Source organism: Diospyros lotus, chromosome 5 (assembly GCF_014633365.1).
Source record: "Diospyros lotus cultivar Yz01 chromosome 5, ASM1463336v1, whole genome shotgun sequence".
Classification (NCBI taxonomy): domain Eukaryota; kingdom Viridiplantae; phylum Streptophyta; class Magnoliopsida; order Ericales; family Ebenaceae; genus Diospyros; species Diospyros lotus.
The window spans coordinates 38,590,942-38,605,998 of record NC_068342.1 but is presented as its reverse complement, the minus strand read 5'-3'; the positions used below and the strand labels follow the sequence as shown (position 1 = coordinate 38,605,998).

Sequence of the window (15,057 nt, the reverse complement as noted above, 5' to 3'; positions counted from 1 at the left end):
TTTTAACTATACAAGACTAATACCCGGGTTGAGCGAGCTGGACCCGAGTAAGGTCGAGGCACCAACAAGATCATATATTCCCGCCGCCGCCATTACTCTATCATCTTCCCCAAAATGCCCTACTCGTCTGTCGTCTCTGCAGTGTAGCTTATCGCCGACCATTCTTCACCCAATTCAACTCTGCGAAACTACACAACCCTGAGAGTTCAACAACATACGCATATTTTTGCACTGAATTGAACAATGGCGTCTTTATCGTCGTTTCTCCCACCACTGTCTCTGGCGCAGACTTCTGCACTGCCAGTACCTCCGCTAGTTGTCTCTCTTCCCACTCTCCACTTCTCGCCGTTGGCTTCCATGTCCACCCGGAAGCCGAAGGCACCCACGTCCAATCGCTCTTCGAAACCCACCAAGACTCCGTCTCCAGCTCCAACACTGCCGCTAACAACAACAACAATAGCGCCCAATTCCCTGCCTCCCAAGAAGGTATTTCAATGGTTCTCTATCGGTTTTCTTAGAAAATAAGGGGTTTGGGATTTGATTCTATTGTTTTTTTGTGGGTACAGGTTCTTGTTCCAATTGGGTTTGGGACGGAAGAAATGGAGGCCGTGATATTGGTTGGTGTTCTGCGCCGAGCCGGTGCGGATGTGACAGTGGCGTCGGTCGAGCCGCAGCAGGAAATCGAAGCTTCTGGTGGTACGAGGCTGGTTGCCGACACATCAATATCCGCATGTTCTGATGAAATATTTGATCTTGTTGCTTTGCCGGTAAGGTTTACCGTTTTCCCGACACTTATCGATATCTTTCTGTGTTGCCTGGCAATGGCTGCTTATCATAGCTGATTTCATGGGAAACTCTTGTAATTCACTTAAATCATTATGATTTAAGATAAAACAAGACAATATTCAAAACCCTTCTTCCTTGAATAGAAATCAATACATGTTTTGTGTTTAGTTTATTAATTTATGATCATATCCTGATATTCCAATTATCAAGGTTGATTTCTGGCGGGTATTAGTAGCCCAATAATTTCTGGTGGTTTATGAATTATGAGACAGCATAGTTCATTGTGGCTAATCGTGAACCTGATTTGGCACAAAAGTAGCACATAATCAGCATTTCCAGGCTTTGAGATCATCATAAAACCCACAGGGTATGCTGAGTTTGCAAGGGATAATTATCCTGTTGTCATGTTCAATTTGCAGGCTGATTGCTGAATTCTAAAGCAAATGATGGACAAGAATCAGAGTTCAGAGGCTTAGATGGTAGTTTTTAACTTTGGTGGAAAATAGGAGCTAAATGAAAATTTCAAGCCATTTTAATATGGGTTTCCAAAATCAGAAATCAGCTTCTAGATTTGGTTCTTTACTTTCTTAGTTAATACATGGTGAATATGCTGATATGAATCTAGCAGGGTTACAAATGTTACTGGACTACTAGAGAGAAGACCTCTTGACAATAAGCTTCATATGATGCCATCCATTTGTAGATAGAAACTGGCATCTCTTTTCCAGTGGTAAAAATAGCACAAAGTTTTATTGCTTTCCTACAATTCATCACTTGCTTGGTTCCCCTCATGGGGGGCTACTTGTATTTTCCTGATATTTGCTACAAGCTATTCCAGTGGCAAATGATACACATACTTTAAATTTTGTGGTAGTTGTCAGTGTACCTTCTGGTGAATCCATGATAACTGTGTTATTTTTATTTATTTATTTTTGTTTGTGTTCATTGAAGGGTGGAATGCCAGGTTCTGTCCGTTTGAGAGATTGTGAGATTCTCCGTAAAATTACCAGCAAGCAAGCTGAGGAGAAAAGGTTGTACAGTGCTATCTGTGCTGCTCCAGCAGTCACACTTCTTCCATGGGGTCTTCTCAAGAGAAAGCAGGTATCTGCTGTTGGTCTGGGCTTTTGAATTTTATTGTGCTTTCTACATTTATATCCACTGAGTTGGCTAACTGGAATCTAGTTTTTCTTGCAAGACAACTTGTCACCCTGCATTTATGGACAAGCTTCCAACCTTCTGGGCAGTTAAGTCGACCATTCAAGTTTCAGAGGAGCTAACAACAAGCCGTGGCCCTGGTACTTCATTTGAATTTGCTATAACACTAGTGGAGCAGCTTTTTGGTGAGTCTGTTGCCAAGGAGGTTGGAGATTTTCTGGTAAGACATGCTAAATTTCCATTTGTTTCTTCTTATTCAGCTTGCGTACTGTAGCCGTATTTTGCTTGTACAGTTAGGTAGTTAGTTTCCTAATAATTTACTGGAAATTTCTAAGTCGGCCATTTCCTAGAGAGCTTGTGATGCCCTGCTTCCCGGTCATGTCCTTTGGGTTCTAAGTGATTTTTCCCACCATTTATTTACCTTAATAATCACTGCTCTTAATCACTTATAACTTGCCAAGAGTTAACATTTCATCTTCACAATTCTCCAATCAAATAAATATAAACCAAGTAGTGGGACAACTATTCCTTGACTAAGTCAATATTTAAATTAACTCTTACAATCACCCTATAATTCAAAGATGGGTGAGTCTCCAATCTCACTTTGAAACTTCTTGAGTTTTTCCTTTGATAAAGCCTTTGTAAACATGTCTGTAGGTTGAAAATCAGTATTGCAGTATTCCAGCTTTATTTCTCCTTTCTTCAACAACTGAGCCAAACTGAGCAGATTTTGAGCCCACCCAGGAACATACATAACCTTGTGAATAAGTTTTTTTTTTTTAATTATTTTTATCAGATTTGGCGACAACAACAACAGTGCCCAACCCACACACTTGCACCTGATTCTCATTGCCCAGTGTCACTCGTGTCTTCACAGTTTCATCCATTTCCACAAAGTAATCTTTATTCCCAAATTCAATCATGATAAACCTTGAACTCTTGGAGTGTAACCTTTACTTATGCTTCCCAATTATTAAGCACTTAATTTTCACCTTTTTTTACACTTATTATGGGATTCTGCGCACCTCAGCTGACATCAGCAGTCAACTGTCAACTCTAGAATCGATCTTGTTTGGGTTTTGTTCTTGGCCAGGTGACTTAATGATCAACTCTCAACCTTAAGTCAATCATGCGGTTGCTGTTCCTTCATTAGTCGCTCACCTGAACATTCTGCTTTTCCCCAGGTGATCAGTCAGTTGCCTGATGCTTCTCTCAGTAATTTATTTTTGCCTTCTGGACATAATCAGTGGATCATTTTTACATTCTGAAATCCGATAGGTGGTTGGACAATTGGCTTTACCAGAAATGTTCCTCTGAAACCAAAGCTCAGTTGACTTCCCAGTCAGCTTTTGGGACAGTTTTGCTGCTTTTTTTACAATTCCAAGTGTTCTATGCACTTGATACTTGACTACGTTTACCAAATTGCCATATCATTATTCTTTACGTTAATTTTGCATGAATTTTACCTCATTAGGGTATCTTTCAAAACATCATCATCATGCATTCTAAATACACAATTATAAAGGCATAAGTTGTGTAATCTTCCAAAATAAAAATTAATGCAATCAATCTTCAAAATACGTGCACATTGAGCCATGATGAAACTCTCAAGCATACATGTTTTTCTTCCAAAAGTTCTGGGCATGCTAATAACATCAAAATTATACAACATTTTTCTTCCAAAGTATATCTCTATCATGACTTAACCAAAATGTACAAAAGAAAGCAATAAGAAGAAATATCTATCCCATCACGGAAGCCTTCACTTTGGAAGTTCCTTCTTCTTGTCTTGAACACATTTTAATGTGCAAGGTGAGTGTGGTGAAGCTCAAAAAGAGGTTTTCACAAGCATTTAATGCACATAGAGATATGCCAGCCATAACCATGCTCACACGCTTCAGTGCAACATAAAACATGTCATTTAATATACATGCTCAAAATATCAACATTTCCTTAGGAGGAACTTATTACAAACATTCACCCCCCTTGGCATCAACCAAGCTAGGACCTCCTGTCCCTCACAGGTCTCATACTCAGGCTATTCTTTAATTTTATGCTACATTTTGATCCTAACATCAACATCTAAGAGTGTTTCAAATATCCCCTGGCTTTTTTAGACAGATTATTCTTAGCTGGTAGATAGGAATAAAAAATTAACTGAAATAAAAGGAAGAAGGAAAAGAAAATGGGCATATTGATGCTATTGTAGTAATACACAAGTAGGGTATACTTGTTTGAAACTGATGAAGCAAAATTAGTTCTGTGTTTAATGGTAAAAGCATTTGCTGTTTTCTTGTATACCTTAGTTTCTACCTGCATAGTCTGTGGTGTGATTTTAAGTTAACACTTGTTTCTTCTCCTTAGCTAATGGATACTGCTAATGAGAATCCCAGAAAGGAAGAGTTCAATGGAGTTGATTGGACTGTTAACCATACACCTCGGGTAAGTAGTTCCTTTGTCCGGTTAGCAGATTATGTTTTGTGTTTTAATCTACATATTTGTTTTTCTGCTTTATGTGACTTAGTACTTGAGTGTTTCTTCCTAGATTATTTTGGATGATATGCACTGAAGCACTATGATTCCAATTTTTTTTGTTAACCTTAGGACTCTTAGATTACAATCTTAGGCGAGAAAACCCTCTCATAAATCAGACAAAATCAGAATGTAAACAAGAAATACAGAAAGATAAACAACAAACCAAACGGAGACAGAAGTTATCCTGGTTCGAAATGCCTTTGGCAATCCTACATCCAGCCTTCAAACACCCTTGAAGCAGTCTTTATTTCCAAACAAAACTCAAGCTCTCTCTCAATCCTATCGCTCAAGTACAACCCTTGTTCACTCCAAGAAAATTCAAGAACACAATACACATGCCTCACTTTCTCTAGAACAAAGAATACTCACAATAGAAACAGAGAACTTGACAAGAGAGAGGAGTTATTAGACTGCTGCCTTGCCCTCTTATTTATAGAGAAGGCAGACACACTTAGGCAACTAACTAACTTGGGGAAATTACATATTAACCCCAACAAAATGTACTAATTACACTTAACCCCTAGCTGCCTAATTTCTTCGGCCAAAACTACTCTTTTATACTCCTTCCGGTTTTGCTATCTTCTAGGACAAAACTCGAGGCAAACTTCAACATTTTTTATTCTTTTTTTTTTTTTTGGGGGGGGGGGGGGGAGGGAGCCAGCCTTATCAACTGACATTAATACTTGTGTGCTATGTCATTTAGTTGATTTTCAAAGCTCTAATGATGTTTATTTTCTCCTTTCTGTCATCCTCCTCCATTAATACCATCAATTAATATTGGTTTAATGAACACTTGTAAGATTAGATACCATGTTCCCTAAAAACATATTCAACTCTCAAATGCATTTTCTTTATTAAAGAAATTCATCCTGATCTTGACATTCCTTCATAAGATCATTTTGCCAAAGCTCCCCCTTGCTGACCATTTGGGCCTTAGTGCCTCCATGATTAATAACACGAATCTTTTAAAAGTATTTTTTTTTAATTTTCCTATTTGACGTGCTTAGGTATTCGTGCACCTTGGTACTGTGAAATTCGGGTGGTATATTTGCTTGTATCCCCCATTAGTAAGATGGCAGTTCACACACGTGGTAAGATGGCAGGCACCATTCCCCTTTATTAGTGTTTCTTCATATTATTATTATTATGTCAGGAAATTCAGGGTTGGCATTTTTTTCCTGGATGTATTTACAGACCAGGAATTCCACCCTTTGCATGCTCATCAAATAAAAATGTTATAAGAACAACCACTACAAATCTTAATCCCACTAGGTGGATGTCAGATCCAAAATCTGACAAGGGAAATTCTCTCCAATTGAGAGAGAATTTGCTGGAATGTAGAAGGAAAGAGGGTAGGAATAGAGAAGAGGGGGAGAAATATTTTGATTCAATTATCAATTGTATGTAACAATGAGCTGGGTCAATCTTTTTATACTGCCTCAGCTTGGGATTGGCGCTAAAATGGTTGCCAAATCCCTTTTAGAATCAGTCCCACTTGTCTGTCAACTTGCATTGCTGGAACATTCCTCCATCAAGCGAATTCCCTCCAAAATACGAATTTAACTTATAAAATAAAGGTTAGCCTACGTACGTGACAACTTTCCCCCTCCTCCTAGCATTTCTTGTCCGCAAGAAATATGCAGTAAGCTTGCTGAGTTAGGAAACTGCCTCAGTAACTATGGCAGATGCTCCTAGGTGTTGTCAGAATGGAGCGATGACCATTTGACCTGCCTTTGGGTGATCGGTGCCCCCTACCTATAGATGATCCTTCTATCAACAATAACCATAGGAACTGTTGGCTGGGCTTCCTCCCTGATGCTAAGGGGAAGGGATAAGCTGACCACCTGAGATCCCACTCCTTTTTTATGCAAGGAAACGTGGAAAACTGGGTGCATTTGGGATCCCTTCAGTAGCTGAAGGCGGTAGGCCACTGGCCCTACCTTTGCAAGTATTGGGTACAGTCCATAAAATTTAGGGCTCAATTTAGACATTGGCTGTGTGGAAAGGGCTTTGAGGTGTTGGTGGCTTAGCTTCAAATATACCTCTTCACCTGCTGAAAATTCTCTTTCACTCCTCCTCCTATCAGCCATTTGCTTCATTCTATTTTGCGCCTTAGCTAGTTTAGTCTTTAACAACTTTAGGATCTCCTGTCTCTTGTGCATATAAGCCCCCACTGCTGCCACTGTAGTTGATTCCCCCACTGTTGGTAATAGTGATAGCTTGTAACCATATAAGGCCTCAAAGGGGGTTATGTTTATGGCTTGAGTTACACCACCATTGGGTCACTAATAACTATTTGTGCCATTCCTTTGGCTGTAGAAAACACAAACACCTTAGGTATGATTCAAGGCATTGATTCACTCTTTCAAACTGCTATCTGTTTCTGGATCATAGGCAGTGGACATGTGTAGTTTAGTGCCTAGGGACCTTAGTAACTCCTTCCAAAACAAGCTGGTAAAGACCTTGTCCCTATCTGAAACAATGGACTGAGGTACCCCATGCATTTTCACCACATTATCCAGGTAAACCCTAGCAACATCCTAAGCTATGAAAGGATGGGATAAGCCAAGGAAGTGGCTAAATTTGGTACACCTATCAACCACCACTAGGATGTAATCCTTACCAGATCTTAGCAACCCTTCAATGAAATCCATTGTTACATTAGTCCAAGCATCCTCTGGAATGGTCAAGGGATGTAGTAAGACCTGTTGGGCCATTGTCTCGTGCATGCATCTTTTGCATACGTTATAGTTCATAATGTATTCCATTGAAACTTCTTAAGTTGTGGCCAATAAAAAACTTGTCTAACTTGCATGTATGTGTTTTGAATCCCCGAGTGACCTCCTAGTGGGGAATTATGGAGTGTCTGTAGGATCTGATTCTTTAGTGCCACATTATCCCCAATCTCCAATCTGCCCTTATATCTAATCACTCCATTTGTCAGAGTGTAGCTTGGTCTACAACTCCCATTAACACTTAGTTGCTCCAGTAATTCTTTGGCTCATGTCCCTTGCTAATAACTCTTAGTGACCTCTTGGAACCAATCAGGTACCATTGTAGTAATAGTAGTGAACTCACTCCCTTCCTGGCAGCGGGATAAGGCATTTGCAGCCACATTCTCCTTCTCTCTCCTAAACTGTATCACATAGTCCAACCCCATCAATTTTGCCATCCCTTTCTTCTACAAATGAGAATTTAATTTCTGTTGTAATAGAAATTTGAGACTTTCATGATCCGTTTTAATGATGAACCTTTCCCCCTCTAAGTAGTGCCTCCATTTCTCCACCGCCATTGGCATTGCTAGGAGTTCAATGTCATAAATACTGAGCCCTTGGTGTCTAGGGCTCAAAGCCTGGTTAAGGAAGGCTAAAGGTCTACCCTCCCGAGATAGGATTGCTCCTATGTCCACTCCACTAGCATCCATTTCTAGTGTAAAAGGCTTGTTGAAATTCGACAATCCAAGCATTGGTACTTCACTCATGGCCCTCTTGAGTCTCTTGAATGCCTCATCAGCTCTTTAATCCCATTTAAATCCCTCATTCTTTAGTTGGTCAGTTTTTGGTTTACTGATCAACCCATAAATATTCACAAACTCCCTATAGTACCCTGTAAGTCCCAAAAACCCTCTCAATGCTTTGATGTTAGTGGGCTTAAGCCAAGCTGTGATGACCTTAATCTTCTTAGAGTCAGTTCCCACACCTTCTTTAGATATAACATGCCCCCAAATATTCAATTTGAGTCTGTGCAAAGGCACACTTAGACCTTTTGAGATAAAACCGGTTGAATGGCAAGACCTTAAAAATAGTCCTCAAGTGCTCTAGGTGTTGTTCAAAGGAAGAGCTATATATTAAGATATCATTAAAGGAACCCAGGATAAATTTTATGAGATAGGGTTTAAAGATTTTGTTTATGAGTGCTTGAAATGTAGTAGGGGTATTAGTAAGGCCAAAAGGCATAACTGTAAATTCATAGTGGCCTTGGTGTGTCCTGAAAACGGTTTTGGGGATGTCAGGTGGGTTCATTCGTATTTGGTGGTAGCCTGATCATAGGTCTAGTTTAGAAAAAGATGAGACATGTTTGAGCTCATCGAGTAGGCCTTCAATGATAGGTATTGGGAATTTATCTTTGATGGTAATGGCATTTAATTGTCTGTAATCGGCAAAAAAAAGCCATGTCCTATCTTTCTTTTTGACTAAAAGGACATGAAAGGCAAAAAGGCTACGTCTTGGCTTGATAATTTATTGAGAGAGCATGTCATTAACCATTCTCTCAAACTTTGTTTTCAATTTAGGAGGATATCTATATGATCTAATAATAATAGGTTCAATGTTTGGTCAAAGGGGTATAGAATGGTCTAAGGTCTCTCGGGTGATATAGATTTAGGTTCTACAAATAGGTCTTGATATTCAACTAGTAATAAATCAAGTAAGGCTAAGTCAGATACCTGCCATGTAGCTTTAAGCTGTTTGTGGCCAATTTTGGAGTCATCCCCTTCTATTCCCTCCTTGTTCTCCCATTCTTCCTTGGCCTCAACTGAAAATAATTGTGCCACTTGGGACATTTTCCTTCAAAACAGCTGGTGCAACTTCTTCTCTTTCATCATTTTGCAAGTCCCCATCTCCATATTCCCCTGGAGAATCACCCTTTTCCCCTCATTTTCTAGGGTCGCTTCCATTTTGTTAAAGTCAAAACTAATGGGACCCACCCCTTTCATCCAATCTACTCCAAGAACTATGTGGCACCCCCCAACTTGAATAATCTTAGGTCTGATTCAAATACTTCACCCTGCATCTCCCAACAAAATCCTAAGCAAGTTGACTTGCTTATCACCTTGTTCCTGTTGTGTTTTGCATCGAGTATAGCCTAGAAGATTTAGAAGAAATCAGAGGATTTCTCAGGTGAATCAAGCGGCTGAAATTAACTAAGTTAGAGAGAGTCTAACTTATGTTGTATGTATGAGGGCTATATTAGACTTTGTGTAGTCTAAGTTTTAAACCTTGTAATACTCGTCCTATTTGTTTATAAATAAGAGGCATGGGGTGGCAGTCATGATCATCATTCATGTTATGCTATACGAGTGAATTATTGTAAAGTGAGAGGAAAGGCTTGTAGGGAAAATTCTTTATAATCTCATATAGCATTGTACTCGTGTGAGAAAAGGGTTCTTGTACTGATTTCATTAAGATTTCATAGTGGATTGCTCTCGAGACTGAGGCTGGATGTATGATCGCTATTGGCAGTTTGAACCAAGATAAATCGGTTGTCTACTTCTGTGGTTTGCATATTTTTCATTATCTTTTGAATTCTGTTTATACTCTGGTTTTTTGTTTCTGTTATTGGGGTTAAAAAAACTATGTGTGTGTGGTTGTGAATTGGCAAAGATTGAGAATACCAGTGCTCCCAATTCAACATTCCCATTAGCCACAATTGAAAGTGGTTGTGTGTTGGCCAGTGGATATTTCATCTTCTTGGCCGTACTCTCATCAATAAAATTGTGAGTACTCCCACTATCGATCAACACCATTAGAGTGCCTTCTTGTGCACTGCCTCCAACCTTAATTATTTTGCTACTTGCCATCTCTTTAATGGCATGCAGTGAAATTACCCCATTATTCTCTTCTCCCATATCATCTATCAGTGCCAGGTCTTCCTCTTTTCCTTCTCTTTCTAGTAACAACAATTGTTTCCTACACTGGTGTCCTGGGGCATATTTGTCCCCACACTTGAAACACAACCCTGTTAGCCTCCTATGTTCCATCAACTTGTCTCTATACTGTAAATTTTGGGGTCTTGGAGGCAATGCTTGATACTTGACCCTTGCTCCGATTCTCAAAGGTTCCTTTCCAATAGACCTTCCCCCATACGGCATTACTTCTGGCAGTCCTCCTCTGTTCTACCCCCTTTGCTTTTTCAATAGGGCTTCAAATGTCATCTCTTGCAAAGAGGCCCCCTTGGTTGCCTCTTGCATTGTCCTTGGTTTAAGCACCTTCACTGCGGATCTCAATTCATCATTCAATCCTCCTACAAAACTAGACCTGAAGTATTCTTCGGTCATGTAAGGATTTCTGCTCAACATTAAGGACTTAAGCTCTTCAAACTTCATCTGATACTCTATCACCATTCCCTCCTGCCTTAGGTGATTGAATTCTGCTACTACATCCATCATTCCTCTCTCCTTGAACCTTTCACACATCCCCTTGGTGAAATCCTCCCAATTATAGTTCTCTTTACTTTGGACCACCCTGGAACCATACATCCCCTGCATTATTGAGGTAGGCCGAAGCTAAGGCCACCCTTTGATTATCCACCACTTGGTGGATTCAAAATAATTTCTCACACCGCTTGATGCACCATCAAGGCTTAGTTCCCTCGAATATAGGCAATTCTAGCTTAGGCATTGGGAATCCCGAGTGTTTTGAGAGAGTTGGCAGCTCCTGCCTTTTCTCCAACACTTTTTCTCCAACCATGGTTGGATCCCCTTCCAACTCCGATGATCTGGCATTTCGGTTAGTGGTACCAATTCTTGGTAGAATTGGCTCCAACCCCTCCTTAGGGGGAAAATCTGGCAAAGTTCTTACCTGATGTTATCCGGAAAACATAAGCATAAACTGTTGCAATTGATCACGCAACAGATTGCCCTGATCCCGCATCCCGCATTTCCTTCATTTCCTCCTTGATCTATTCATGCATGTCTCCACGAAACCTCTCCGCAACCGCCTCCAAATTCCGATCCAATCTTCTCTTTTATCGTATCCACACGGCTTTGAATTTCCACCACTGATGCAGATACTTGTTGGAGTTGCATCCCCATCTGCCTCATCTTCGTACCATTAGCCATCGTCTAATCCTTCGAGTACACTGGCTAGGACCTTGCTCTGATACCAAAATGTCAAATCCGAAATCTAACAGAGGAAATTCTCTCCAATTGAGAGAGAATTCGTGGGAATGTAGAAGGAAAAAGGGTAGGAATAGAGAATTGAGGGGGAGAAATGAGAGAGAGAGAGAGAGAGAGAGAGAGAGAGAGAGAGAGAATTAGGAGGGAAATATTTTGATTCAATTATCAATCGTATGTAACAATGAGCTAGGTCAGTCTTTTTATACTGCCTCAGCTTGGGATTGGCGCGAAAATGGTTGCCAAGTCCCTTCTAGAATCAGTCCCACTTGTCTATCAACTTGCATTGTTGGAACATTCCTCCAGCAAGAGAATTCCCTCCAAAATACGAATTTAACTTGTAAAATAAAGGTTAGCCTAGGTACTTGACAGTGGAGTCATCTCTATCCATGGCTATATCCTCTGGAAGGCCATTATAGTCTGTCATGTTAAAAGTTTTCCATCAAATTTTCTTTAGTCTTCCCATCCCTCTTTTGCTAAAAACTTTTTTCATTTCATCCACTTGTCTCATAGGTGCACTTATTGGTCTTCTTTTTGCATATCTAAGCTATTTTAATCACGTTTCTTACATCATATCTTCAATGGGCATTACTCCAAACCTATTTCATATTACCTTATTTTTTATTTTATTTTCTTGTTGCACATCTAAGTGCAATATTCTCATCTCAATTATTCTTGGGATTACCGCACTTGCGCGGTCCCCCGCTGCTCGTACCCTTGATTTTGGTAGATGAGGTAAATCACAGTGGAGACTTTGTTTTACTGTGCATGGCAATAAGTTGAACCCACAACTTACTGATGCGCATCTCAATTATTCTTATATCTTGCACATCGTGGTACTTAACTGTCCACCATTCTCAGCCATACAAGAATGGTGGTCTTATAGCTGTCTGAAGAAACTTCTCTAAGTTCTCTCTTAGTTGAAGGAATATTTTTAAAATGTTAAGAATATTCAAATTTCACCTGTCCTAAAACACGTATATATTCAAACATTATTAAAGAATCTCATTAGTCATGATTTGGGAGAGTTTCCTTGATAATAAGATGTATTACAGTTTGAGATGTGGGAACTGTGCTGCAATATATCAGGTGGTCTTTTATATATCAAATGCATGTTTATCATGCCCAAAATTTTTATTTGTTCCATATTTTTTCTTCCTCTTTCGAGCTTTCTAAGATCTTTTAACCTTTTTTAATGATAGATTTGCTCAGCACTGTTGATTTTAGCATTTGGCTTAATATGGTAACCCTAGACCATCTTTATCCACCAAATGTAACAGGTGCTGATCCCAGTTGCAAATGGATCTGAAGAAATTGAAGTGGTAACCATTGTTGATATTCTACGTCGAGCAAAGGCAGATGTTGTGATTGCTTCAGTTGAAAAGTCTCTGCATATTTTGGCATCTCAAGGCACGAAAATTGTTGCAGACATGTTAATTGGTAGTGCTGCTGAATCAATATATGACTTGATCATCCTACCGGTGAGGAAAAAGAAAATGCTTTATCGTTCTTTTCTTTTTAAAGTTCAGATTGTATTCTCTTATATAACCTGTACTTGATTCATTCTTGGAGAGACTGGATTTTGTATTTGGACACTGCCTTTTGACTTGTTCGAAATAAGGGCAAAGTTTGCATAGGCTGAAATCAAGATAATACTTATTTACAGAAAAGAAAAGAAGATAATACTCTAGAATCTTAGGGCTTGTTTACTTATGTTTCCCGTGTTTGTTTTATCCTTTATTTAACCATTTTTCTTCTCTGAAAATGTTGCAAACTTTGGAAACACCATCTTCAAGAAATCTTTGAGCCCGTTCAGTTGTGGAAATCATTTTCCAATTTTCAACTCCAATTTTACAACTAAACACACTCTAATATTTTATGTTTCAAAAAGCAATAGCATTTATTCTTTTTTAGAAAATTTAGTAAGCATATTTTTTTATGTTTTCCATTCATGGTATAGGGTTGAAAAATTAGAAAATTGAGTTTTCTATATTGTAATTGGAGATTCAACCATTCAATAGAAAAATTAGAAAATGTTTTCTATAATTGAACAAGCTCTTCTTTTCGCATGAGACAGATTTTTGAAACTAGCGAAAAGATCTTTGCAGTGTTTCGTAAAATTGTGTGTTCTGATACAAGGTCTCATAATGAGTTCATCAAACATTTTCTCTTGAGTTTGTCCAGTTGCTTGCTTATTACATTGCTGCTGTTACTGGGTTAAATGGTCTCTTTTAGTTACATAATTAATTGTGTATTTAAATAAATTATACTCAATTGTTACATTCAAGTTGATGACTTCTATGTCTATTCGTGTTTTTTATCTTATTGGGTCTTACCTTGAACTGTCTACACACATATTTTAACGTCTGACAAATATATGTGCCACAGAAAGAATGTGTTTGGTTCTAGTGTTCATCTTTTTGCTAATTGTTAATTTTTAGGGAGGAATTGTGGGGGCTGAGCGGATGCAGAAATCAAAGGTTCTAAGGAAGCTGCTTAAAGAACAAGAATCAGCTGGGAGAATATATGGGGCAATTTGTGCTTCACCTGCTGTCCTCCATAAACAAGGTTTACTGAAGGTTAGTTGAGTTGGAACAACATATCTCCCCTCTTTATTTACCGTACTACACACTTTAAACTTACGTGTACCCTGGCAAAACAGGGAAAGAGAGCCACGGCTCATCCTTCTATCATAAGCAAGCTCAGTAATGAAACAGTGGATGGTGCTAGAGTAGTTATTGATGGCAAACTGATCACAAGCAAGGGGCTTACCACGGCAATGGATTTTGCATTGGCTATTGTGAGCAAACTTTTTGGTCATGCAAGGGCAAGGAGTGTAGCAGAAGGTCTAGTCTTTGAGTACCCCAGGAGCTAAGAAGATGATCCCAAGTATCTGATAATAATTGGCAGCAGCCTAGAAAATGGAGCATTTTCTCCTCCAACTCCATCAGCCACTGGAAACAGTGACATTTCTCACATAGTTTTTATAAGTAAATACGAAGTTCCACTTAGTTCGCCGGCAAATTCACTTATAGAGAGAATTCATTCAATGCTTGTGAATGAGGGTTCAATTGTCCTCTTTCTCATTGGCAATCGACAATTTCAGGCATCTCGGAACTTCTCCAGGTATAACAAACTTGGGGCATGAGTTAATATGGTCATTTAGTGTGATGCATTGTCAAATAAAGTTTCATGTACTCATCATTTAATTGCTATTACTTGCTGCAGATCTTACTCTGGACCGGTGCCATCAAGCCTTCCTGCTTTCTCAGCCGTGCATGCAAACAAAACGGACACTCATACCACTAATTTCAAGGAAGCAGGACTAGTTGCCTCTTTTTGTGTATCGTTCCCCCTGGCAAGAGAGCACTGCAGAGTTCATCCGTGTGATGTCTGGTAAACAAGTTTTGACATTCGGAGCGTCTTTCTGTATTGTTACTTATACCACTTAGGTAATAGTACCCATTAATAGATGTGCGAAACATATGTTTGTGCTTGGTAGCCATTTGACACGAACCTCGTGTCTTACTAGCGGTTGTGCAATTTCTAACAATCCACATCTTTGGACTCAGCTATCTGATCTTTTGCTGTACAGTTTGTTTTGTTGTCGTAGTATTTATCGCTGTTCTTTTGGATGTGAAAGGAAGTTAAGTCATCGACTCCCTCCCAAGCAAGTTTTGAAGCTTTTC

At 39.3% G+C, this 15,057-nt stretch overlaps 1 protein-coding gene across 2 annotated transcripts; it reads left to right on the top strand.

The window, feature by feature from the left end:
- The first annotated feature begins 42 nt into the window (after positions 1–42).
- On the top strand, positions 43–14,962 carry LOC127802580 (protein DJ-1 homolog C). 2 transcript variants are annotated; one of them, XM_052338465.1, is made up of 9 exons: positions 43–486; positions 567–767; positions 1,738–1,887; positions 1,982–2,161; positions 4,306–4,383; positions 12,649–12,849; positions 13,810–13,947; positions 14,031–14,494; positions 14,597–14,962. In XM_052338465.1, exons 1-8 carry the CDS (start codon positions 244–246, stop codon positions 14,241–14,243), a joined length of 1,404 nt encoding a protein of 467 aa, XP_052194425.1. In that variant the 5' UTR covers positions 43–243; the 3' UTR covers positions 14,244–14,494; positions 14,597–14,962. The 2 variants fall into 2 exon arrangements, with proteins under 2 accessions (XP_052194425.1, XP_052194427.1); XM_052338467.1 differs by lacking the exon at positions 43–486 and adding an exon at positions 1,206–1,516 and having other exon boundaries at positions 647–767.
- The last annotated feature ends 95 nt before the right edge of the window (positions 14,963–15,057 follow it).

What these genes read in the sequence shown, in the direction of transcription:
- LOC127802580 (XM_052338465.1), top strand. Translation starts at nt 244, where the DNA reads ATGGCGTCTTTATCGTCGTTTCTCCCACCACTGTCTCTGGCGCAGACT. An exon ending in GTCTTCTCAAGAGAAAGCAG is followed by an intron (nt 1,888 to 1,981) that starts GTATCTGCTGTT and finishes TTTTCTTGCAAG; the next exon opens with ACAACTTGTCACCCTGCATT. An exon ending in AGGAGGTTGGAGATTTTCTG is followed by an intron (nt 2,162 to 4,305) that starts GTAAGACATGCT and finishes TCTTCTCCTTAG; the next exon opens with CTAATGGATACTGCTAATGA.